Source organism: Ranitomeya imitator, chromosome 7 (assembly GCF_032444005.1).
Source record: "Ranitomeya imitator isolate aRanImi1 chromosome 7, aRanImi1.pri, whole genome shotgun sequence".
Classification (NCBI taxonomy): domain Eukaryota; kingdom Metazoa; phylum Chordata; class Amphibia; order Anura; family Dendrobatidae; genus Ranitomeya; species Ranitomeya imitator.
The window spans coordinates 53,975,514-54,003,492 of record NC_091288.1 but is presented as its reverse complement, the minus strand read 5'-3'; the positions used below and the strand labels follow the sequence as shown (position 1 = coordinate 54,003,492).

Below are 27,979 nucleotides of genomic sequence, written 5' to 3'. Positions count from 1 at the left end.
AACAGACAAGGGCACATAAGAAATGTAAGCAATATCCTGTTTCCACACTAGAGGGCAGCATTACATATCACCAATCTCATTGTATCTGTTTGTTCTAGTTCTCATAGTTTGTAAATTATAATCACCTATTTATTTGTGTATATAAAAACAACATTGTGCCTCAATTCGTATCATTCCTTTAGTTTTGGGCTCTGCACACTGGCACTTTTTTCCCATTTTCTTAAATGATGCATATACCCTAGAAATGTATAGGATCTGCTGACAAATCATTCTAGGTTGTTGCAAATACTGATTGAAGAATTGATGTAAATGGAATATCACATGTTAAGGTTTAAAAATAGCCTAAGTCTGCTTTTTCTCGATAACGCTCCATCCATCGTGTTACCGGTATACTTTTATGTATCTTGTAATTGATGAATGAACCAAGAGTTTTTTCTCTTCAAATTAATAGCAAAAACTCAGTTTGCACTTGCCGTCATTTCATACATTTCTTAAAGAAATAGCTTTCGTTTTTTAAAGAAATAGAAGTGGCTGTAGTTTATTAAAGGGGCTGTCCAGTCAAAGTAGAAAAGTCTCCTGTGTGATTTTTTTCACGATTTTCCTGTATTCCCCGTTCAACTGGGCATTCATGTGACCTCATCTCTACAATTTGATACACAAGGCTCCATCATAAATTGTCAGCTGTTCCTCTGCTAGAGGGTGAATATTATCTCCTATGATGTCTTGATATAGACTGCACATGCAGAGGAGGAGACTTGCTCTCCTATCTCTCTGCAGCGCATTCTCAAAAATAGCAGTAGAGTGGAGAATATACAGCAGTACTGAGCAGTGTATCTGTGAATACAGCCTTGGTATAGGATAAAGCAATCTAAAATAGCATTAACCTCTGTGTGTCTGAGTCTGCATCTCTCTCACACTCTCCAACTATTTTATACCTGCTTTATTTTGTATTCATTTATTTGGGTTTGCTGTAGTTTGGTAATACCTCCCATCTTTCAAAGAGCAGAAAGATGGAAAAACCATGTAGACAATTCAAATCTTTGTATGTATTGTAAAAAAAGCTGCTTCAAATTTGTATTAAAAATAAGGGAGGGGAACACATGAAAAAGTGCAACAAACACTCAATAATCAGGGAAGATTGTTATTGCATCGTGTTGTGCAGATCTGCAGAAAAAAGGCAGCAGAAAAAAAAAACGTAGCACTTACACTACGTGTGACCACGGTCTCAACATTGCATCTTTATTACATTTTTTTATGAGTTTAATAGAGAGAAAAAAATCAATCACATCATTTTTACACCATTTACAGATCACCGTTAATAATCTGATCATTGTATGGATACGATTACAGGCAAACCAAGTAGATCTGTTATTTGCTGATTTGTGATGTTTATTTTATTTTATAAAGCACTTAAAAAATGACAAGTCATATTACTGTCACATGTCACTTTTTCATCCTTCCTTGCCACATATTACAGTTAAGAGAACGCATTTTACTAGAAGCTATATATATTTATATGTATATATTTGCATAATATATATGTGTGTGTATATAAAACTTTAAAACTGAAATAAGCCCCAAATCCATAAAATTCACCCTATAACCTAATATTTATCTGGAAGAAGAAGAAACTCACAAAATAAATGTTAAAGGGAACCTGTCACCCCCAAAATCGATGGTGAGCTAAGCCCACCGGCATCAGGGGCTTATCTACAGCATTCTGTAATGCTGTAGATAAGCCCCGATGTATCCTGAAAGATGAGAAAAAGAGGTTAGATTATGCTCACCTGGGCGGGCGGTCCGATCCGGTGGGCGTCGTGGTCCGGTCCGGTTCCTCCCATCTTCATAGGATGACGTCCTCTTCTGGTCTTCACACTGCAGCTCCGGCGCAGGCGTACTTTATCAGCCCTGTTGAGGGCAGAGCAAAGTACTGCAGTGCGCAGGCACCGGGAACGGTCAGAGAGGCCCAGCACCTGCGCAATGCAGTACTTTGCTCTGCCCTCAACAGGGCAGACAAAGTACATCTGCCCCGGAGCCGCAGCGTGAAGACCAGAAGAGGACGTCATCTGATGAAGATAGGAGGCCCCGGACCGGACCGCAACACCCACTGGACCGGACCGGGACCGGGACCGCCCCTGGGTGAGTATAATCTAACCTCTTTTTCTCATCTTTTAGGATACATCGGGGGTTATCTACAGCATTACAGAATGCTGTAGATAAGCCCTGATGCCGATGGGCTTAGCTGACCCTCGATTTTGGGGGTAACAGGTTTCCTTTAATACAATTGCCCCTTATTAGGTGAAAAATTATTTCCCATCTTCACATACAGTAATTAAACTCGTTCCCTCGATCAACATCCCATCAAAGAATCTAGTACTCATCATAACCTGTCATGTTACATTTTTTTCAATAAAGGCATCAAGGCCCTCCTTGTACTTTATAGTGAATCACTCATTACAACATCATGTGGCAGGGAGTCCCTTTGTCTCAGTGCTCTTACAGTAAAGCATCTGCGTCTGTGATTATGATTAACCCTTCTTTCCTCTAGATGCAGAGGATGCCTCCTTGTCACCCCTTTGTCTTGAGCATCTATGTTTTTCAATGCCTCCCATGAATATTTTGACTTGGCAGCAGCTGCCTAGTTCTGGTCACTAAAATTAAGTCTTTTTCAGTGACAAGTTTAATGGGTGTTTTACCATTAAGCACATTTTATTTCTTCTGCAAAAGGGCATGACCTTGCATTTATCCACATTAAATTTCAATTGCTATTCTCCTCCCAAGGCCTGCAGCTTACATATATCCCTTTGCAATATTAAATTGTCATCCTCTGTGTCGATTACTTTGCAGAGTTTAGAATCATCTGTAAATTCTACTCTATATGACCACAATTAGGTTAGTAATAAATATATTAAGAAGATGGCCCAATACTGACCCCTGTAGTTCCCCACCGTTAACTGTGACCCATTCAGAGGGAGTTGCATTAATAGCCACCCTTTGTTTCCTATCACGTAGTTATACATATTTTTCCCTAGTCCCATTTTTCTAATTTTATGTACCATTCTTTTATGTGGTACTATATCAATAACCTTTGAAAAGTGCAGATAGACAGTTCACAGCTTTACTCTGGTGTAATCTGTAACATTAGTTTGACAGGATCGATCCCTCATAAACCCATATTGTTGCTTAGTTATAAGGTTAATATATAAAGATAGTGAATGGTTTGCATTACTTTTTGCAGGACCAGCCTTATTTTCAAAACAGAGATGATAGAGAAATAATTATGAAATGCAACAGTACTGCATCCAAAAATGCCTATCGAAAAAAATCTTTCTATTGGAAGTCCATGTGGGACTATTGATTAAAAATGTGACCAGCCCTATAACAATTAACATGCCCTTCATGCTCCTCTACTACTGCCATCCCTTTAGCTTCACAGTATAAACAGTGCTAATGTTCTGCTTACTCTGACTTTTCAACCCCTTGTTTTCCGGAAACATTTTGCAACTCACAAAAAAAAACTTATGGGGAAATCATTGGAATTAGTTTTGTAATTTAATTGTGTAGTTTTCCAGCAGCTTCTCACATCCACTTCCTTCTTGATGCACTTCAAAAATGATTGTTTCAAAGAAAAAAGTGATTGCGTATATGTTTAATACAGAAGTAAAGGTCTGAGTGGGGATTTTCTAGAGAAAATTAAATGAAGACCATCCTTAACTTTCCAAAATTAGTTATATAAAAATAAAATGCCCTAAATTTATATTGAAGCAGGTTAAGGTGGTTGTGGAGTTCAGAAAACCCATCCTCATATGGCCTGTTAGGGAATTCCTAGTTAAACCCTATCTGCACCAAAACATATATTTATGACTTATGCTAGTTTCACACTAGCATTCGGCAGGGCTGCGGACTTCCTCCGTGAAGCCCTGCCCACTGCTGCGCCTCTTCATTTATCTCCGCCTACGGCTGCATGCGTCCTGCGTACCCTATGTATGTGGATGCCTCCGCATGCATCATTTTCACGCTGCGCCGACCTGCGTCAAACGCAACATGTTGCAATTTGTTGTGCAGCATGAAAACAACGCATGTGGAGGCATCCGCATACATCCGCATAGCCTGCGTACCCAATGTTAAAGATAGGGTATGCAGAACGCATGCAGCCGTAGGTGGAGCTGAATGAAAAGGCGTGGCACAGGGCGGGGCTTGACAGAGGAAGTCCGCAACCCTGCCGAATGCTAGTGTGAAGCTAGCCTTACAACATACTACAGCTATGGGTATGGGTGCAGTAGCTGTGTTAGCCTATGTTCCCATGATAAGTTTTTGGTAAGTCCTTGCTGCTGCGTATTTTTGAAAAAAATGCAAGTAACCTGTTTTACCTAATGGGGCAGAAAATCTGCAACATCAAAAACCTTGATTTTTGCTAAATACTGCAATGCTGTACAGTACAAGTGATCAAATGATTGCAGATTCAAGTCCCCAAATAGGAGTAAAAAATAAGTGAAATGTAATTGAAAAATGCTTTTAATATTTTAAAAAGTATAACATTCCCCCTTCTCTGCAACTAAAAGTAAAGAAATAGAAAAAATATTTGGTACTAATGAATCCATAATTTTCCACTATATATAAATGTAAAATTAAGTAATAGTGATGAGCGAATATACTCGTTACTCGAGATTTCTCGAGCACGCTCGGGTGTCCTCCGAGTATTTTTTAGTGCTCGGAGATTTAGTTGTTCTTGCCGCAGCTGAATGATTTACATCTGTTAGCCAGCATAAGTACATGTGGGGATTCCCTAGCAACCAGGCAACCCCCACATGTACTTATGCTAGCTGCGCAATGCTTCATTTTCCCTGTGGTTCTGCAGATGAATTTTATGTATCGGAGGGGACTTTTAGCATTTTTTCAATGTTGTGACATTTTGTGCTCTAATAAAAGGTATTTCAGTACATGGCGTGGAGATTGTTGTCACTTTGGCCTCAATTTTGGCCAGCGATTTTTGGGTCTTGATAAGGAGACATGCTGGAGTCAAGCATTCCTGATTCATTAAGAAGCGCACGCCTCCTAATGAATCAGGAGAGTCTGAAGAGTGGCGTGCGTCTCTGTGCGCCTCGTTATAAAAATTACTCTAGTCTGGTGTAAGTTACAACATAGCTCGTCATTAATTAGATGAGCAGTGGTGTCGCACCACCACTTCGCCCCATTTCTTTCCAATATTGCCCATTTTGGCAGAGTTGTGGAAAACTGGCAAGTAAACTCCAAAAGTCTCAACATTTTTGAGCAATCAGTTTGATGAGTAAGGGCATTTGTTCTTTTGGTCCTCCTTGTTTCCACACAGATTATAAATGACTGCTGAGGTTTCCATCAGAGAGATACATCATAATATGATTACTATCAAGGGGCCATTTTAACAAAGTAGACTTTTCAAAAGTAAAGAACATCTTTATGGTAACAAAAGAGATTCCCCAATGAAAAGGTTATTCACAAACTTGGCAAGTTATCACATTCCACGTCCACAAGTCACATAGACAACGAATAAAGCGGTGGTGAAAATGCATAGCCATCACTTCCTACCAACATTTTTAAGCTCTGTTCTCAGGAACGGTGGTGGTGAGGGGGTCAAGCTCCGGCATCAAAGCTCAGGTGAAACGCGCGTCGGGCTGGCCCAGGCTCTCACAGGCTCTTATACTGCTTGGTATTCCACTTTATCCTGTTACATATTTATGGCACTATGACACTTTTTAGGAGCATTTCCTTATGTTTACATAATATATTTATTTAAGGGTGATATTATTTATATACTTATTTTAGTATGCACAGCACTTTACATGGTTTTATATATTAATTTACTCACCCTGTATGCCATTGCTCTATCATAGGTTTGGGAGTATTTAATGTGGTTATTTAACATGAGAGAGTACATTGGCTGTATTATCCACACAATAATACATTTTGTAATGTAATTTTTTATATAGTTTTGAATATATTTGCTATTTTATATGGTGTGGCAATTTACAGATATCCTGTGTTATCCTGTTTTTATCTACCGTGTTTGTTATCCCCTACATTATCCATATTATAATTTTCCTCTAATAAAATTATGATTTTCTATATATATTGGGGTCGTGCATCATATTTATAGGTTATATAGTATCTGGTGGATGCACTCCATTTATTATATGTTGTTTTGGTTTGTGTACTGTGCAATATTTCTGTTAGATTTCTGATTTCATTTCCAATATTATCGCATGCTGTCTATTTTAATATTTTCTATGATCAGGCTGCTTTAAAAGAATCTATTAGACATACGACATTTGCAATGTCAGCCTTACTGATACGTTCCTGAACAAACCCTTAGTCAATTATTGGTCTATATAAAGCAAGAATTGACAGGGAGTAACTGACTCCAATGAACATATAGAAAGAGAAAGAATCACATTTCAGAAACCAAATCAAAATAACCATGAACGATGCCAAAGAGAAAATGAGAAGTCAAGGGAGTCGAACATCATAAGTCTTAAGGCCAAGGATAACCACTCACAGAAAATAATTATATGATTACATTGTATTTTCCACCATAAAAGCAAGTCTGAAATCAGAACAAAGGGTATGAACGAAAAGTGGAGAAAAGTAATTCCTATTAATAGTATCATGGAAGCAAGAGGAAACCATCATTACTTGCAGACAGAATCAAAGCAAATGCTTTCCTAACAAGTGGGATTGTGAGGGATTAAAATCAGGAGTGAAAGTTTGGGCCCAATAAATGCTTTTCATAAATGCCTGATACGTGTTGGATGAACAGGCATTTCACAATGCTTAAAGGGAACCTGTCACCAGGTTTGGCCAATACGAGTTATGGACATCACCTTTCAGGGTTTATCTACAGCATTCTATAAGCCCTGAAAGGTGATGGCCGTAACTCATATCGGCCAACCCTGCTGACAGGTTCCCTTTAATAATCTGTCTGTCACACTTAGGGTAGGTCCAAATAAGCATATTATCGGTCTGAGTATGATCTGACAAAACATTGGATCCCGCAGGTACCAACGTTAGATCCGATATTCAGATTGCATTCAGCGATGCAAATCAATGAGTTCCTGAAAATCATTGGGCTGCACTTGGAGGACAATTAATGACCAAACACTATGAAAATTATGGCACTTCACACATAAAACAAGATTATAATGATAGATTGCACTCGGATGACATCTGAGTGTAGTCTGATTTCCGCGCATTGATACAATGGAGAAAGATGGAGAAATGTTGTTCAACATCTTCTCATCTGAGAGAATCGGATCACACTATACTGACCCTCTCATCTAACTGTGATCAGAGTTTTATCAGAGTGTCATTTGCATAATCGGCATGATTCTCTTGGATGAGAGAATATTCGGCCATCTGCACGAGCCCTTATACAGCTACTCCCTAATATGCATCCAATATTAAATTCTTCCTTTAATGCAGTGTTCCCCAAGTCCGGTCCTCAAGAGCCACCAGCAGGTCATGTTTTCAGTATTTCCTTAGTATTGCACAGGTGATAATTGCATCACCTGCACAGGCAATAATTCCATCACCGTTGGCTCTTGAGGACCGGAATTGGGGAACACTGCTTTAAGGTGAAGATGCAATCCACTAGCAGCACAGGAAAGCTAAAAAATGAAATCCAGAGATGTCAGAAATTCTCATTGACGAGGGTCAAAGCAAACACATAGTTTTGGATAAAAGATTGAGTTTGCTGTCTGAGCCCTGTATCTAAATAAACTGGTCATGACAAAGAGGCCCAACTTAAAGGTGCACAAACTGCACATACATTGCACAAGTATTGTGAGCAAACATCCCTAGGAATGCACATTCACAATAATCATGCGGTCTAAACAGGCTGCCGATCACTCAACGAACGAGCAAAACATTCATTCATTGGGCGAAATTATCTTTTTGGTTTTCACGAAAGATCATCATCCTCTGCAGCACTTTCTCCTATATAAACAGAACAAAGACAGTCTACATTATGCAGACATAACGGAGCTACTAGATTGTTCAGTGCACATCTGGAGTGCCGTCTGCCTGTGTAAACAGGATATTAAACAATGGCCGCCGCTGTTTATCACTGTGTATCATACGGTGACAATAGACCTTGAGACTCAGCTTCACGAGTGATGTCACCGCTTATAGCCTTCCATATATCTATATAAACATCCCATAAATACAGTAGATTGCAAGAATGCGTTGGGTCCTCCTTCTCCTGACAGCAACTTTAGCTTTATTTTTGAGGCATGAATATGGACTATTGAGATTTTTATTACAACTATTGGTAATAGATCAGATCCTGGTCATCCATTAATGATGACTTTTCTTACGGGTCAGAAGTTTTCAATAAATGCGGATGCTCACTGATGTCGGAAGGAAATTGTCTACAGACCTTGATGATTTTTCTTACAGGTCATAAGTTTTCAATAAATGCGGATGCTCACTGAGGTCGGAAGGAAGTTGTCTACAGAGCTTGATGATTTTTCTTACAGGTCAGAAGTTTTCAATAAATGCGGATGCTCACTGAGGTCGGAAGGAAGGTGTCTACAGACCTTGATGATTTTTCTTACAGGTCAGAAGTTTTCAATAAATGCGGAAGCTCACTGATGTCGGAAGGAAGTTGTCTACAGAGCTTGATGATTTTTCTTACAGGTCAGAAGTTTTCAATAAATGCGGATGCTCACTGATGTCGGAAAGAAGATGTCTACAGACCTTGATGATTTTTCTTACAGGTCAGAAGTTTTCAATAAATGCGGATGCTCACTGAGGTCGGAAGGAAGATGTCTACAGACCTTGATGATTTTTCTTACAGGTCAGAAGTTTTCAATAAATGCCGATGCTCACTGAGGTCGGAAGGAAGGTGTCTACAGACCTTGATGATTTTTCTTACAGGTCAGAAGTTTTCAATAAATGCGGAAGCTCACTGATGTCGGAAGGAAGTTGTCTACAGAGCTTGATGATTTTTCTTACAGGTCAGAAGTTTTCAATAAATGCGGATGCTCACTGATGTCGGAAAGAAGATGTCTACAGACCTTGATGATTTTTCTTACAGGTCAGAAGTTTTCAATAAATGCGGATGCTCACTGAGGTCGGAAGGAAGATGTCTACAGACCTTGATGATTTTTCTTACAGGTCAGAAGTTTTCAATAAATGCGGATGCTCACTGATGTCGGAAGGAAGGTTTCTACAGACCTTGATGATTTTTCTTACAGGTCAGAAGTTTTCAATAAATGCGGATGCTCACTGAGGTCGGAAGGAAGGTGTCTGCAGACCTTGATGATTTTTCTTACAGGTCAGAAGTTTTCAATAAATGCGGATGCTCACTGATGTCGGAAGGAAGGTGTCTACAGACCTTGATGAGTTTTCTTACAGGTCAGAAGTTTTCAATAAATGCGGATGCTCACTGATGTCGGAAGGAAGGTTTCTACAGACCTTGATGATTTTTCTTACAGGTCAGAAGTTTTCAATAAATGCGGATGCTCACTGATGTCGGAAGGAAGGTTTCTACAGACCTTGATGATTTTTCTTACAGGTCAGAAGTTTTCAATAAATGCGGATGCTCACTGATGTTGGAAGGAAGGTGTCTACAGACCTTGATGATTTTTCTTACAGGTCAGAAGTTTTCAATAAATGCGGATGCTCACTGATGTCGGAAGGAAGGTTTCTACAGAGCTTGATGATTTTTCTTACAGGTCAGAAGTTTTCAATAAATGCGGATGCTCACTGAGGTCGGAAGGAAGGTGTCTACAGACCTTGATGATTTTTCTTACAGGTCAGAAGTTTTCAATAAATGCGGATGCTCACTGATGTCGGAAAGAAGATGTCTACAGACCTTGATGATTTTTCTTACAGGTCAGAAGTTTTCAATAAATGCGGATGCTCACTGAGGTCGGAAGGAAGATGTCTACAGACCTTGATGATTTTTCTTACAGGTCAGAAGTTTTCAATAAATGCAGATGCTCACTGAGGTCGGAAGGAAGGTGTCTACAGACCTTGATGATTTTTCTTACAGGTCAGAAGTTTTCAATAAATGCGGATGCTCACTGATGTCGGAAGGAAGGTTTCTACAGACCTTGATGATTTTTCTTACAGGTCTGAAGTTTTCAATAAATGCGGATGCTCACTGATGTCGGAAGGAAGGTGTCTACAGAGCTTGATGATTTTTCTTACAGGTCAGAAGTTTTCAATAAATGCGGATGCTCACTGAGGTCGGAAGGAAGGTGTCTACAGAGCTTGATGAATTTTCTTACAGGTCAGAAGTTTTCAATAAATGCAGATGCTCACTGATGTCGGAAGGAAGGTGTCTACAGAGCTTGATGATTTTTCTTACAGGTCAGAAGTTTTCAATAAATGCGGATGCTCACTGAGGTCGGAAGGAAGGTGTCTACAGAGCTTGATGAATTTTCTTACAGGTCAGAAGTTTTCAATAAATGCAGATGCTCACTGAGGTCGGAAGGAAGATGTCTACAGACCTTCAATAGCTGTTGGCCAAATGCTCATTCGGCCGATGACTATTCCACCCAACCCTCTCATAAAGATGCCCACATGGTTTGGTCAACCATGCATGAATTCTCAATAGGAAGAGTAGTTTGTTAATTTGGGAGGTGTAAATACAGCGTAGTGCCTTGTAAACAAACAGGTAAACATTCTAGGCAGAGACATAATTCCTTAACCCAAGGCAAAATCTGTAAGAAGACCCCAACCTACAGTCTGCACTTTATCATACTGCTGTCTTCTTATATGAGCATTGACACATCCTATAGTTATATCTATGATTTTCTATCTACTGTGCACTATAAATTATCACATAACACTAAAATATTGTATCCATCGATATTGCTGTAAACACTGCAGAAAAAATACTATCCACTCGACTTGCTCAACTATTCATGTAAGCGTCAATATGGATAGTATAAAATATTTGTCATATTAGATTACACCCACATAAATTATAATGCCTAAAAATAACATAATTGATGATGTAAACGGAATTAAAAGTGGCAATACATGTGCTTCCCTTTGCCTTCAGATATTCGAACAGAGGTAGAGAGAACATATGGTCAGTGTTTGTTTATGTAAACGTGTAATGACAGCTGTAGAAAGTGACAAGCCGTCTATGAAATCTCTTGGAGTGATTTGTCTCCTGTCTGTAGGTTTTACCCCCCAGGGTTCTTGATGCTTTTAAATAAATAAACATGGGCCATAAGATGGGGTTGAGATCTTCCACACACCCTAAATGTGCAGAGAGGACACTGAACTTTCCGTGCTCTCTTCATATGTGAAGTTTCAAGTTCTCTAGAGGCTCCCGAAAAACCACAGCAAAATTACTTTTCAGAAAGCCAAAACTAGGGCTAATTTCAGTTACTCTTCGCGAGTCATCATTCAGATACAAATGTATTACATTCAATAAAATAGTTCACACTTTACACCACTAATGTAAAAAGTGTTCTCCATCTCTAGATGGTTAAAATGTCCTCACAGTCTGAATCCCATCTGAATTCCCTACAGTCCTGGATATGCATTATATTCTCACTTATAGAGTAGGTTCACAAGTCCAATGTCTCCACAACCAAGAAAAACAGTCCTATTATTTCGATCTGACTTTGATCAGAATGGCCTCAGTTTTTCTCAACATTGATAGAACATACAAAAAAGTTTCTCCACCTTATCCACTTTGTGAGAAATCGGACCACACTCCGATGTCATCCGAGTGCGGTCTGATTTTTTTCACAGACCCGTAGACTGCATTGCCAATTTTGATCCAACGCTTGGATGAAAATGAGACATGTCTCCATGTTTTCCGTGGATCACTCTGTCCAAGGGAAGAAAAAAAATCTAAAAAATGTCCACAGCCCCATAGACTATCAAAGGTACTAGTGCTATAGTGCGATAGTAAATTGTTCGTTTGCCCAATATAAAAGCATGACTAACTCTAAGAATAAATTACAAAATTCCAATTTCATTTTTTGGCTTTCGCAATTTCTCGTTAACTAACTATGCATTTACATAGCAGAATGTATCCCCTCAAAAAAAGGAAATATGTCAGTATTTTAAATGTTTTTGTTGTTTTAAAAAAAATCTCAGTGTTATTTTTATATATCTTTTTTAAATAATGTAAATATCTGCATTTTTTGCTGCACGTCAAGTCATTCATAGATCACTTGATTCCAAGATTTCGTCTAGAATTGCATGATTTGTAATTGTCAAGGATGCAACAACAAAAGAGGCCGTCAAAAGTGAAATACACATTGTTCACACATGCACTTTTAACAGAGTAATAATAAAAGAGTTTCTATGGGAGAAAACAGTGAAAACAGGCCGTGAAACACCACCAACATAAAAAAACAAAGTAACAAAAGTAAACAAAACAAAGTACACAAACTAAAAAAAAGCCAAGAACAAAAAGTATGCATTGTGTTGACATTTTACCTTTAGATAACAAACAAATATCTAGCAAAAACGTGACAAGAAATTACAGAAAAAAGTGGCTACATAACTATCATAATTTATTTACCGCCATTATTTACAATAAAACACATATAAGAATATTTAAGATTCAAAGTATAAGTGCATAAACAAACTGTCTATATGCACAAAGCAATAGTATTCAGAAATGAGAGTGACAAAACTGATAGGATGACGTTGTTACTTATGACTTCTATATGAACTGCGGAATATGTTGGCGCTATATAAATAATGATTATTATTATTATTATTATTATAGGATTCCCCATGAATGCATGGACGTTTATTGTCCCTTCAATGGTGTAAAGGAAAGTCTTTACAAATAAGACAATATTGACGCATGTCAATAGATTACTGGGGATCACTATATATTAATAAAAGTCTTAAGGGTTAAATGCGAAGAAGTGGAAACTCGGAGAATTGCTGTGTCTCAGTGGGGGAATACCAGCTAGTGGTCCAAGTAAACTTGTAACATCTTGGAGCAGTTTGCTAAATTCTTCCCGAAGTACGTCACACTTCACTCTAAGGAATCACTAGAAACTCTCGGCTCTAGGTCAAAATGTTGAAGAACTCCCATCCACACACCCTGAGGTGGGGATCAGCTGCATCCCAAAAAACGATACTCATGTAAATGAAAAGAATGGATAATAAGCATCCATTGTTATCCCTTCTGTGGTTCTTTATCCAATCAGCTCCTGTCTGACGAGCTGGCAGAAATCCAAAGTGAATATCTCATGATCTAGAAGGGTTTAGGTAAGGGTCACTTCGGGTCTTCCTTTGTGTATCCAGAGGACAAATTAAAATAAGTAGCAAACTATCATCTTCTAATTATTTCTGAAGACCCAATTGTCATGTAGCTGCAGTGCAATACAGCGCAACCTTCACCAGGGGAGTTTAATAGGGACGAGAGACTGCACACACTGAGCAGCTGAACAGATGCCACCTAGTGGCAAGAGAGTAGTCAGAAAAAGCTGAGTCAGGGCAAGATAACACGTCAGTACAAAAAGGATTAAGACAGAAAGGATAGTCAGGACGTAGCAAGAGATCAGTAAACCAGGGCGAGCAAAATACGGTACAATAGGGACAAATCAAGACAGAGTCAATAGCCAAGCCAGGAGGTCAGAATCAGAGAATCAATCAGAACAGACAAACGCAGGGAAAGGGCAGACAGAGGGGGATAACAGACACAGGACAAGTCAGGGTTCACAGCAGGACAAACCAATGGTTTCCAGAGTCAGGTTCACAAGCCGAAGACAGAACTATAACTGATGCTGCCAGCAAGATTCATGGGAGCTAAATAGCAAACCTGAACCCAGAATGAGGCAGAGCAAAGTTAACCCTTGATATGATCCGTCCAAAAAAAGGGCAGAAACTAATAAACCCTGGAACGGATCATGACACCAATACCTTAAATAGCAAATACTATATAGAAATGTATCGGAAAAAAAAATTTCAGCATTTCAAGAGCATCTGCAAGTTTCCATAAATATATCTGACAGTCAATGTTAGAAATACTGGAAAGTTATCACACTAATCTTATTCATATTTAGAATATATGCCTGGAGGATATGACTAATCTGCATGTTACATATTCTGTTTCTTTTTTTAAACTTTGCTTAATTAATAAATAAATATAATAAAATAAAATATTATATCTTGACTTTCTGGCAGTATAAATTGTTTTTAAAGGATCGATTGGTCATTTTTTTAAATCAGGATTTGTTTTTATTTTTAACATGATCATGAGATCTATCGAAAAGTTTGAAGACACCAATGTCAGGTTGTGAATTATAACACAATTGTCAACTCGCCGGCATGTGAACAATTATATGTAGATCTTATTCTAACTATCTCTCTATATCTGTGAGTCAGAAGTAACAAAAGCAGAGCCGTTTGTCATAACCCACAAAACAAGCCTCACCCATGTCTCACAAGCGACAGCTCAGCCAAGTCGTTCCCCTATGGTTTCCATACCGTTAGTTGTAAGCTTATTTTGTGGTTTATATTTGTGGTAATAATTTCTTACCCAGATATTTTGTTTTCATGCAGTAAAAAACAATGTATTTTTTTCTTTTCTTTCTGAATTCTTTCCTTTACCGATTACATAGCGCCCATTATACCTTAATAATTAAAACCAAGCAGTCTCTTACACAATGAAATGGATTGCTACGACAATTTAGTAATCATGTCCTGCAGAATTTGTATGGAGCTCTAATATGGAACGACTGACCCTCCACGAGGCTCTAATGTCGCATGGAGCTATAGAGAAGTTTACCCGTCAGATTATGTAGGAGGTCAACATACTTTGGATGCAGCAACTATTGCAGAAATCTGGATGATCTGTGTTGTATTAAGTAGGCCAGATCATAAAATTATAATCATTGTTTTTTAAAAGAATCATTAAAGGGATTGTCATCAATGTCTGATTATTGGAGGTGCAACAACCAGCAGTCCCGCCAATCAGCTGCTCCCAGTGTCAACGGTGGCCAGAACTGCTGAGTTATGGAGATCCACAGTACAGCTCTGTTGGCGGAATATTGTCTATAGTTGAGCACTGCCCTATTGATTTGGGTGTTGGATGTGCAGTACTTGGCCGCGGTCACTATAAAGTCAACGCAGCTGTGCAATGTAGCTCTACAATTGAGCAGTCTCAGCTGCCCTCGATCACTGAGAACATCTCATCGGCGGGGTTGCAAGGTGTTGCATATTATTATTATTATTTATTTATATAGCACCATTAATTCCATGGTGCTGTACATGAGAAAGGGTTTACATACAGGGTTATAGATATCTTTTATCGCAAACAGGTTTACAGTGACAGACTGGTACAGAGGGGAGAGGACCCTGTCCTTGCGGACTTACATTCTTACATTCTTGCATATCCACCGATCAGACATTGATGACCTATCCTAAAAATTGGCCATTAATGTTAAAGTTCTGGACAACCCATTTATAGGGGTTGTGTGGGACTAGCATATTATTGATCCCCACTGATCAGCTGTTCAAGCAACGTCTAGATGTAAGCAATGCATTGAACTGGAACGGCACAGCTCCATTTATTGCTTAGTGGTCACTGCTCAAGCTCATTTGAATGGGAGGTCGATGGAGTACCCAGGAGAAGCCGGCCGTCAGTCAATGCATGGAGCTTTACTGCTTTGGTTACATCCATTTTTTACATCAGAGCAGAAAAGAGCTGATCTTAGGGGTGCCGAATATCGGACACTCCACCAATGTGATAATGATAACCTATAGGTCATCAAAATGCTAGTCCCAGACCGCCCCTTTAATGATAAATCAAAATAATTTATCACATAACAGGTCCCTGAAGGGTACAGTCCTAACTACTGCACATAATAAAATATATTGGTTGTTTATGGTAGAATAATAATAAAAATAATGATAACAATACCTTCATAGCCATCATTGTCAAGATCTCCGAGATTGGTTATTGCTTCTCCAAACCTCGCTGCATACAAGTCACTGCCAGAAAGGTCATGATCAAGTTCTGACATCTGTGCCTGTGTAAAAGGAAGATATGAAAGTTACATATCAATTTACACTTTTTATACTTTTCATAGCATAACCGCGTGCTGGCCAATGTCGGTAATCTGTGCTACATAAATAATAGTCAATAAGATATAAAGAACAGTAAAAACTCTAATATGGCAGCTGCTGTTTAATAGTTCAGTGATTACAATGGTTGAATTGTTCTTTTAGTGAAATCCTCACAATTACATGAATGACTCTATACTTCCTGTTGGACACAGTGACATGATATCATGTGTCAGAGCAAAGAAAAATCATCTTTTAAAGTATTAAACTCTAACTCTTCTTTATAGAACTGATACATATTTTTTCTCACATATTAAAAGCCACGCATTTACCCATTTATGGTGAAAACTAGATGGTGGCCCGATTCTAACGCATCGGGTATTCTTGAATATGCATGTCCACGTAGTATATTGCCCAGCGACATGTATATAGCCCAGCCACGTAGTATATTGCCCAGTCATGTAGTATATTGCCCAGCCACGTAGTATATTGCCCAGCCACGTAGTATATTGCCCAGTCACGTAGTATATTGCCCAGCCACGTAGTATATTGCCCAGCCACGCAGTATATTGCCCAGCCACGTAGTATGTTGCCCAGTCACATAGTACATTGCCCAGCCACGTAGTATATAGCAGAGCCACGTAGCATATTGCCCAGCGACGGAGTATATTGTCCAGCCACATAGTATATAGCAGAGCCACGTAGTATATTGCCCAGGCACGTAGTATAAAGCAGAGCCACGTAGTATATTGCCCAAGCACGTAGTATATAGCAAAGCCACGTAGCATATTGTCCAGTCACGTAGTATATTGCCCAGCCACGTAGTATATTGCCCAGCCACATAGTATATTGCCCAGTCATGTAGTATATTGCCCAGTCACGTAGTATATTGCCCAGCCACGTAGTATATTGCCCAGCCACGTAGTATATTGCCCAGTCATGTAGTATATTGCCCAGCCACGTAGTATATATTGCCCAGCCACGTAGTATATTGCCCAGCCACGTAGTATATTACCCAGCCACGTGGGGAATATTGCCCAGCCACATAGTATATTGCCCAGTCACATAGTATGTTGCCCAGTCACGTAGTATATTGCACAGCCACGTAGTATATAGCAGAGCCATGTAGCATATTGCCCAGCGACGGAGTATATTGTCCAGCCACATAGTATATAGCAGAGCCACGTAGTATATTGCCCAGGCACGTAGTATATAGCAGAGCCAAGTAGTATATTGCCCAAGCACGTAATATATAGCAAAGCCACGTAGCATATTGCCCAGCCACGTAGTATATTGCCCAGCCACGTAGTATATTGCCCAGTCATGTAGTATATTGCCCAGTCACGTAGTATATTGCCCAGCCACGTAGTATATTGCCCAGCCACGTAGTATATTGCCCAGTCATGTAGTATATTGCCCAGCCACGTAGTATATTGCCCAGCCACGTAGTATATGGCCCAGCCACGTAGTATATTACCCAGCCACGTGGGGAATATTGCCCAGCCACGTAGTATATTGCCCAGTCACGTAGTATATTGCCCAGCCACGTAGTATATAGCAGAGCCACGTAGCATATTGCCCAGTGACGGAGTATATTGTCCAGCCACATAGTATATAGCAGAGCCACGTAGTATATTGCCCAAGCACGTAGTATATAGCAAAGCCACGTAGTAGATTGCCCAGTCACATAGTATATTGCTCAGCACAGAGCCACGTAGTATAGAGACTTAAAAAAATAAACATATACTCACCTTCCGAAGGGCCGTTGAAGACCTGCTATACTTACCATCCGCCACCTTTCCCGCTCCTCACCACGCTCCCGGGACCGCTCCATTGCAAGCGGCAGCTTCCGGTCCCAGGGCTGGTGCGAGCAGGACCTATGATGACGTCACGGTCACATGACCGTGATGTCACGGCAGGTCCTTGTCGCACACTAGCCTTGGGACCGGAAGCTGCCGCTTGCAATGGAGCGGTCCTGGGAGCGTGGTGAGGAGCGAGAAAGGCGGCGGAGGGTGAGTATAGTAGGTTTTTTTTTATTATTATTATTTTTAACATGACATATTTTTACTATTGATGCTGCCCAGGCAGCATCAATAGTAAATAGTTGGAGGACACACAGGGTTAATAACAGTGGTAGCGGAGTGCGTTACACCGCGGGCCGTTACCGCTGCCATTAACCCTGTGTGAGCGGTGAGTGGAAGGGATTATGGAGCGGGCGCCGGGCAGTGAGTGCAGGGGAGTAGGGAGGGACTAATCGGACTGTGCCCATCGCTGATTGGTCTCGGCAGCCATGACAGGCAGCTGCCGAGACCAATCAGCGAATAAATAACTGTGACAGAAGGACAGACAGACGGAAGTGACTCTTAGACAATTATATAGTATATGGTTCATATATAAAAAAAAATGACCAGAACTTCTTAACAAAGCAAAGTGTGAACAGGCGCAAGCTGCGATGACTGCATAATACACAAAAATGAGAATACAGCGGCACTATGATATATACAAACATAGAATGTATGCCATTTATGTGCTTGATCCTTTAATTTGTAGGTTTTTAGTCTGGGAGAGGCATGTCTGATAAATATTAGGTCTAGGGTTCTATCAGAGAAAGGTTGTCTTGTTTTTCCATATAAGTTTCATACTCACGTATCTCCACAATGTTTGGACAAAATAAAAAGTAAAGCCCCTTTTCCCTTTTTAAGTGGTATATGTGGTTTAGGCTACTTTCACACTAGCGTTAACTGCAATCCGTCACAATGCGTCGTTTTGCAGAAGACTTGCATTGACGACGCATTGCGACGGATTGCCACACGTCGCATCCGTCGTGTGACGGATGCGTCGTGCTTTGGCGGACCGTCGGGAGCAAAAATGTAACGTTTTTTTGCTCCTGACGGACCGCTTTTTTGGACCGCGCATGCGCGGCCGGAACTCCGCCCCCACCTCCCCGCACCTCACAATGGGGCAGCGGATGCGCCGGAGAAATGCATCCGCTGCCTCAGTTGTGCAGTGCGTTAAACGCTAGCGTCGGAATCTCTGCCCGACGCATTGCGACGGGGAGATTCCGACGCTAGTGTGAAAGAAGCCTTAATAAAAGACGTTTCACAATATTTTCTTTTTTCATTTAAGGATGGAAAAAAATTAAGAAATGTGCAATACAAAAATCTCTTCCAGTATCTGCATCTGAATCCTAGATAAAGCCGATCATTTCCTTGATTCGCGGCCCAGGGCACGAGGCTTTCATATCTGATACTTTGCCACAAGCAGCTGAATCTTATCAGACTTTATACTGATGTTTCTTTATCTTATCTCATAGCAAACATTTCAAGATATTCACCAAGAAAGGGAGGAAACGCACTCTTGGCAACAAAAAAAATAAAAAATTCTATTCATAAGTATCACAGTAACATTATCATTTCCGGAACAAAGTAACAAAGTTACATTCATACTGGAGCAGACATTCTGCATCAGAGTTCAGTTCTTGGTATTTAGAAATGGAATGAAAAGTATTTGTCATTTAACTCAAATGTCTTATGTAAGCTGAGCAAATACACCGAGGTGGTGAATATGGACATATACAAATGTAGGCATGAAGATATAAAGACTATTTTTTTTTTATGTTTTAGGCTAGAATGGATTTTGGGTGAATATTAATCCCATTAGTGGATAATATATGAATACGTTATTAGAATTCCAGTTCTGCGCTGTGAGGACTGTGACTATTTCCAACAACTAGACCTGCAGGAAATTCAGAAATAAGTCATCTTTCTGCTATATATTATAGGATCTAGGTATCTTTCATTTCAACATATTTGGCTAGGGTCACACCGACATGTTTTCTCTTATCCAGGAGACTGGCCGATTATGCTAATCACACTCTGATCAGAGTTTGATTTTCTCGGATGAGAGAAGATGGAAAAAAAATCTTTCCATCTTCTCCATTCTGTCAGTCTATGAAAATTGGATAGCACTCAGATGTCATCCGATTTCAATCAATTTTTTTCCAAAGGCTCATTGATTTGCATGGTCAAGTATGATCTGATAATTAGATCCAACTCGGGCATGGAGCGATTATTTTCTTGGAGGAAAAAAAAATTGGCCTCATACAATAAAATTGGTTCGATCGAATTCGGAACGAAAATGCGGTCATATGCCAGAGCCCTTTATGTGTAGTAGTGATGAATGAACATGCTCGGATAAGGTGTTATCTGAGCATGCTCATGTGCTAACCAAGTGTTTTTGGCGTGCTTGAAAAATATGTTTTGGTCCCCGCGGCTGTTTGACAGTCGCAACACATGCAGGGATTTAATGTTTTAATCCCTGCAAGTGTTGTGGCTGTCGAACAGTTGTGAGACATGTAGCCTCGGGGACTCAAACATATTTTTTGATCACACTGAAGACACTCGGTTAGCACATGAGCATGCTCAGATAACACCTTATCCCAGGACATCATCAATGTGTAGGCATCTCAATCGGGAGAACGGGTCTCTGAACATTGGGACTGCTTTTAAAATTTTCGGAATGTGGGACTTAAAACCCAACTGAGGCAAAAGCAGCTTCATATTTATTTCTGACTCATATCTGTGGGGAATCTAGGAAAAAAAAGTATTGTAACATCAGAGACTTTATTACAGAGGTTAACACATCACAATAGTTTTGTAAGGGAGCACTTTTTAGTGAAACTTTAGAGAAACGTAGGACTGCTTTGCAGTGTTTTATCGCATTCTTTTCTGCAGCCAAAACCCGCTCTCTTGCCAGTGAAAATGCTGTATTCAAAATGCCAATTTTGCGACATTTTCAAGGCATTTTCATTGCTCTTTTTTGCAGCGTTTTTGGGGAGCGGATAACATGTGTGCTTTGTCTATAGCATGTTTAATAAAGTTAGTATTATTCACCAAAAAATGCATTAAAAAAAATCGGCGAAAAAATGCTTTTTTGCTCTTTTTGCAACATTTTTTCGCTGCTTTCTAAGGATGGAAAAATACTGAAAGAATTAACATGCCGTGGATCTAAAAAATGCTGCAATTCTCAAATTCAGTCAGGAAACAAAAAAACGCAATCGCGTGCATGAGATTTCAGAAATCCGATTGATTTCGCTGCTACTTTAAAAAGCAGCTTTCAGTTTGCATTTTAAAAAAATGCAGCAAAAAATTCTGCAAAAACGCAACTCGTTGACATAGCCTAACGCTTCAATACATAGCCACGGTCAGTGCAGATCAAAGAAAACTTTGACAGAAAAATTTATTGGCAGTGCCATATACAGGCAGGCAGCCCAGGTTTCATTAAATGAGCATAGGGCTGTTTATTTTAAATTGCCTGTTAGAACAATTACGGTACTTTGTGATGAAAAGTAAAGAATAAATAATATTTAACAAAAATATTGGTAAAAAAAAAATAAAACAAACTCAATTTCCAATTAAACCTGGAACAAGATTTTGCCCCATAATATGTTGGGAGTGCTGAATCAAATTCCTAATAACGTTTCTTATGATGCCTTTATTACAAATAAGTGATTTTGTAGTTACTGTAGAACTGAATTTCGCCGCTCCTGTACTTGAAGATCTGAGACTGATCCCTGCGCTTTGCTGATATCACACCCACAGCCGCGTGAACGACAAACCAAATTTAGACATTTTGCAGCGAGGAGAACAAGTTGTTCCTCTTCTTCTCCTCCCTGAACATGCCGGTTAGGCTACGTTCACATTAGCGTCGCGTCGCTGTTGCGTCGGCGACGCAGCGGCGACGCAGCGGCGACGCGCCCCTATGTTTAACATAGGGGACGCGTGCGTCTTTTTGCACGCGTTTTCCGACACGTGCGTCGTTTTAGACGCTAGCGTCGGACGCAAGAAAACGCTACAAGTTGCATTTTTCTTGCGTCCGATTTCGTCAAAAAACGACGCACGCGTCGCAAAACGCCCGTCGCCGCTGCGTCGCCGACGCAACAGCGACGCGACGCTAATGTGAACGTAGCCTTAGTCACTCCTGCCACTGCGGGTGTTATACCAGTGAAGTGAGAAAAGGCCCCAAGATTAAGCTTCAGTTTTGCAGCAATTACATAAACAATTATTTCTAATAAAGACATGATTCTAAACGCTATTAGGAGTCTGGGGCAGAACACATTTTAGGGGCTAAATTAAAGACTGAAAAAAAACCACACACACATTTTCACAACAATTGAAACGTCCAGAAATATTTAGTCTATGCAAATTTTGTATCCTTATGACCAAAACATCATGTACGACTGCAGATAAGGTCAATAATCTTCTCCTGGTCCTCATTGCTTAATGACTAGGTCCTACTTATCCTATTATGTTATATGGTATATACCGTATAAATATCACCAGTATAACGATGACAGAGCACTGCGCAAACACCTAATGCCAAGCTACAGTCAGACAATGTGCAGCCATGCAGAAAGGCGAGATGGAGCAAACATGTTCTCCCTCTTCTAGCAGGTGCTGATTTACAGGACAGGAAACACATCAATTACATCACACCTAAGTCTTCACATTTCTCACTGCATAAATGATCAAAGCCGTAGAAGAAAAAAACGTAAGCAGGAAATGTGTGCGGTGTGTGCTTTGTGTGCACACATTATAGCCTGGTCCCTTTCTGAATTTTTAAGTGGAGTGCTGCCTGCTTTATTTTAATATCTACTGAACACATTAGATATTGGAAAAAAAAATGTTGACAGTCATGGCGATCAATGAGGCTGCCGCAAGAGGTGGTGAGTTCTCCTTCAATGGAAGTCTTCAAACATATGTCTGAGATGGTTTAGTGGATCCTGCATTGAGCAGGGGGTTGAACACAGTGACCCCAGAGGTCCCTTACAACTCTAACATTCTATGATTCTATGAATTGTATCTAGGGATATAGACACACAAAGTTGGGTGCCAATTGGCCATTAAGTAAAAAGATAAAGTAGGCAGGACTCTAAAAAGGAAAAAAGTGAAGAAGGGACTTTATTGATCTGCATCAGTGCAATATTTCGGCTCTGGGTAACAAAGGTGCATAACGTGTAAACATTTATAGGATGAGAACTAATTTATTAACATACTGTATTTTCTGGCGTATAAGACTACTTTTCAACCCTTGAAAATCTTCTCAAAAGTCGGGTGTCGTCTTATACGCCAGGTGTTGTCTTATAGGGCAGATGCGGAGTAATCTGCGGTCGCCGCATATTGTGGGGGGAGCGACCCCAATGACGAGGTGAGGGGGCGCCTCACCGGGAAGGTGTAAGTGAAGCAGAGGCAGAGAAGGAGATAATAGGATACAAGGGCGAGCCAGATGAGTGAAAGAGGAGTGTTTTTCTAGGCACAGCATCGCTCTCTCTCTCTTTTTTGCATAACCCTGGCATCCCAGACGCTGACAGTTTGCTTCACCTACACCTTCCTGGTGAGGCGCTCCCTCACCTCGTCATTGGGACCACTCCCCCCCACTATATACGTCGACCGCAGATTGCTCCGCACCCACCCTATAAGACGACACCCGGCATATAAGACAACCCCCGACTTTTGAGAAGATTTTATATTTTAACTGGAAAAGTTGGGGGTCGTCTTATACGCCCAGTCGTCTTATACACCGGAAAATACGGTAATTAAACTTACAGCATTCTATAATAAAGAACTAGTGCTATACAATAGTAAGTTTAGTAGGTCTGCGTTTACTAATATGGTGCCCAATATTTAGCATGTACACTTAGTTTGTGCTTACTGGGAATGTGCCCTTGGAACAACTGGGTTGCCACTTATAGGTGATCTGAGCAGGGCCGTATTTGTCACTAGGCACTTGAGGTCATGTGCCTAAGGCACCAGGATGCAGGGGGCGGCACCTGAGCAAGTTTTTTTTTAAGTCCGGGGTGTATTTATTTCATTCATATAGCACCATTGATTCCTCAGTGCTTTCAGACATTATCATCACTGAACCCACTGGGGGTAACAATTTAGATTTCCTATCAGTTTGTTTTTGGAGTGTAGGAGGAAACTGGACAAGACCCACATGAACATTGGGAGAAGATACAAACTCCTTGCAAATGTTGTCCTTTGAACCCAGGACCCCAGCACTGCAAAGCAACAGTGCTAACCACTGAGCCACAGTGCTGGTTCAACTGATGACCTATAAAAAGGTGTCTCATTACCAAGGTGCCATACAAGAAACATCTCATGATGGGTAAAACCAGTGAACTGTCTCAAGACCTTCGCAATGTTATTGTTGCAAAACTTACTCATGACATTGGTTACAGAAGAATTTCTAAATTGCTAAAGGTTTCGGTGAGTACTGTTGGGGCCGTAATTGGTAAGAATATCATTTCACCATAAACCGGCCACAACCAGGTGCTCCCTGCTAGATTTCAAACAGAGGAGTGAAAATGATCAGAAGATGTGCCCAAGAGCCAAGGACCACCTGTGGAAAGCTACAGAAAGACCTTTAATCCGCTGAAACAATTGTTACAAAGAAAACTATAAGTAATGCACTCATCCTCCTGGACTTGTATGCACGCTCACCACACAAGACTCCATTGCTGAACAAAAAGCATGTCCAAGCATGTTTACAGTTTGCTCAACAACATTTAGACAAGCCTGTGAAATACTGGGAGAATATAGTCTGGTCAGATGACACCAAAATTGAATTATTTGGATGACATAATACACACCATGTTTGCAGGCTAAAAGGCACCCCAAAAACACCATACCAACAGTGAAGTTTGGAGGTGGGAATATAAAGGTGTGGGGCTGTTTTTTCAGCATACGGCACTGGCAAACTTCATATAATTGAAGTAAGGTTGAATGGACAAATGTACAGAGACATTCTTGATAAAATTCTCCTGCCATCTACCGGGATGACGAAAATGAAACGAGGAAGGACATTTCAGGAAGACAATGATCCCAAACACACAACCAAGGAAACTCTCAATTGGTTTCAGAGAAATAAAATAAATCTGATAGAATGGCCGAGCCGATCACCGGACCGGAATCCTATAGAAAATGTATTGAAGGAACTAAGGCTCAGGGTTCATAGAAAGAGCACACAGAACCTACAGGATTTGAAGAATATTTATGTGGAAGAATGAGCCAAAATCACACCTGAGCAATGCCTGCGACTGGTTTCTTCATATAGGAGGCGTCTTGAAGCTGTCATCACCAACAAAGGCTTTTGTTCAAAGCATTAATTCAGTTTCAGTAATTCTGTTCAATACTCTTTTCCTGGGTAATTTCTCACTATTAAAGATAACGTAATAATTTGTGAGACCCGTAGAAGCGCAACACAGCGCGAAACGGCCGTCATCTTTGCACTCTCTAGCCCCCCACCTGCTTGAGATGTTTTAAACCTTTTTTGGACCAATAAAGTTTGGACTTTATTTTGGTGAGGGCCACCTCTTTTCATTTCATTTGGATTATGCACTTTGCTCTGTTGTGCACCTGAAGGAAAAAGGTTTTATGCTTGTGGTATTTTTGATCAGCTGATGGTATTGGCTAGTTTTATGCTTGTGGTATTTTTGATCAGCTGATGGTATTGGCTATATGAGTCACCAGTGGTGCTCGGCTTTCTCTATTTCTGTGATAACGGAATTTATAGACATCTATGGTTTGATTTCTTTGCCTGTGTGGGTTGGATGGGCTGTTACCGATATCTGGTGAGAATTTCATGTCAATAGGACCTTTAGAAATATATTTACTTAGAACATTGATGGCGTGTTCAATACTTATTTTACTTACAGTATAATTGGAATGCCATATATCTTTTCTCTTGGGCGACTTGTGGTACTACTAAAGGTTTTCACAACTTCTTCAAACTTAGATCTCACATGCTTCTTTATCACAAATTGATTTTGGCAGCACTTTCTGACCAACCAATAAGTATGGAGGCCAGGGGAGATAAGATATCTCTGGCTACTTTCTTCTCTCTCCTCATTGATAACACATGAAAGCTGGGTTGAGTTAATTTATCAGACAGATGATGGTGAACGAACGCTTGGCCATCAGTTATCTCATATAACCCAGTTTTCTGTTTGAATGCTGCCTGGATTGTTATATTATACTTACTTATATAGCGCCATCATATTCTACAGCACTATACAGACATGATTATCACTGTCCTCATCGGGGCTTACAAACTAAATTCCTTCCACACTCTGGGTCATCCAGAGAGAACTCATGCAAATGTGGGGAAGACATACGTATTACTTGTAGATGTTGTCCTTGGTTGGATATAAACTCAGGATCCCAAAGTAACAGGGATAACCATTGAACCCCTGGTAGTGCATAGTACAGCATTTTATTTCTGAGCCATGGTCTTTTTAGTTTCAGCAGACTTTATAGCTGGTTTGGCAGATTTGAGGTTTACCTCGTAGGGTTTTTCTAGCTGTCTAGATGCAGACAACAGTGCTCTAAGTGAATATTGTGAAAGTTTCCCCTTATATATGACCTATTGTGTAAAACATGGGAGACTGGAGATGGAAAATTGGTCTACTCTTAATGGAAAACCATTGGTGTCCAGCTAATATAACAGCACCAAAATGAGTGATTCTGAACAAAATGAACTCTTTGTATGAATATCTGTTCAACTGAGATATTTTTATACACTCATGTACCTTCACATATTGGTAGAACAAAAGTCTGCTAATCTGCTAATTGCTACTCACTAACTGCACGCCAAACCATTTGCCATACAAACTAACAGAGTGGTGGTCAATCATCGAGTTTATGACAATTCCGGAAAGAGCAATGCCTTAAATATATGAACATGTGTCAGATAAAAGGAAAGCTTGTGTGTATGGCTTTTTACTTTTACATTGCAAAATAATTATTTGTGAGGATGATTATGTAAATTTACAGCAGACTTACAACAAATTGAGCACAGTGCCAAACTGAACATTTTACCAAAATATATTTTCCAATTTTTAAGTCGCGTGATAGTTACATGTGTCAATTATTCCCAGGTGTAATATATCTGTGCCAATTTCATTAGCAGCCCTTTTTAACATGTGAAATTAACCTAGGGAAGCAGTCAGACTGTGCTGTGTATCATCATATTACAGATTAGATACAATCTATAGAAAAGTTCACTTAGAAGCGTTTTTTGGACCAAAAAAAAAACGCATGCGTTTTCATGCGTTTTTTTTGGGTCAAAAAATACATTGGAGTCAATGGGGACGCATGCGTTTTTTTGGTGCATGCGTTTTTTGCGGTAAAAAACGCATGCGTTTTTTTATTAAAAAACCAGAAAACACACTGATATGCCACCCCCCAGCATAAAGGTGATAAAGGGAACCTAACCCTACCCCTAACCCTACCCCTAACCCTAACCCTACCCCTAACCCTAAGGGATCCTAACCCTAACCCTACCCCTAACCCTACCCCTAACCCTAACCCTAACCCTACCCCTAACCCTAAGGGATCCTAACCCTAATCCCTTTATGGTTAGGGTTAGGGGTAGGGTTAGGGTTAGGGGTAAGGTTAGGGTTAGGATCCCTTAGGGTTAGGGTTAGGGGTAGGGTTAGGGGTAGGGTTAGGGGTAGGTTAGGGTTAGGGGTAGGGTTAGGGTTAGGATCCCTTAGGGTTAGGGGTAGGGTTAGGGGTAGGATCCCTTTAGGGTTAGGGTTATGATCCCTACCCCTAACCCTACCCCTAACCCTAACCCTAACCCTAACTATTTCTGTTTATAGTGGGTTTTTTACTTTATTTTGATGATTGGCAGTTGTCACACATTTTTCTGCATGCGTTTAAAAAACGCAAACGCATGAAAAAACGCATGTAAACGCGGTAAAACGCCGCGTTTTTTTCACCACATGCAAAAACGCATGCGTCAAAAAAACGCAGCGTTTACACGCGTTTACATGCGTTTTTTCACCATGCGTTTTTTTGCGTTTTTTACCGCAAAAACGCACCCGAAAAAACGCCAATGTGAAACCAGCCTTATTTGACCTTATATTCCAGTTACAGCTCAG

At 40.2% G+C, this 27,979-nt stretch overlaps 1 protein-coding gene across 2 annotated transcripts in view; it reads right to left on the bottom strand.

Moving 5' to 3' along the window:
• ITGA4 (integrin subunit alpha 4) overlaps nt 1-27,979 on the bottom strand; it is a 159,144-nt gene that overhangs the window by 57,923 nt on the left and 73,242 nt on the right. For both annotated transcript variants that reach the window (XM_069733230.1, XM_069733231.1), the window contains exon 10: nt 15,893-16,001. In XM_069733230.1, coding sequence (XP_069589331.1) covers nt 15,893-16,001 — 109 coding nt within the window. The remainder of the gene's footprint in view (nt 1-15,892; nt 16,002-27,979) is intronic.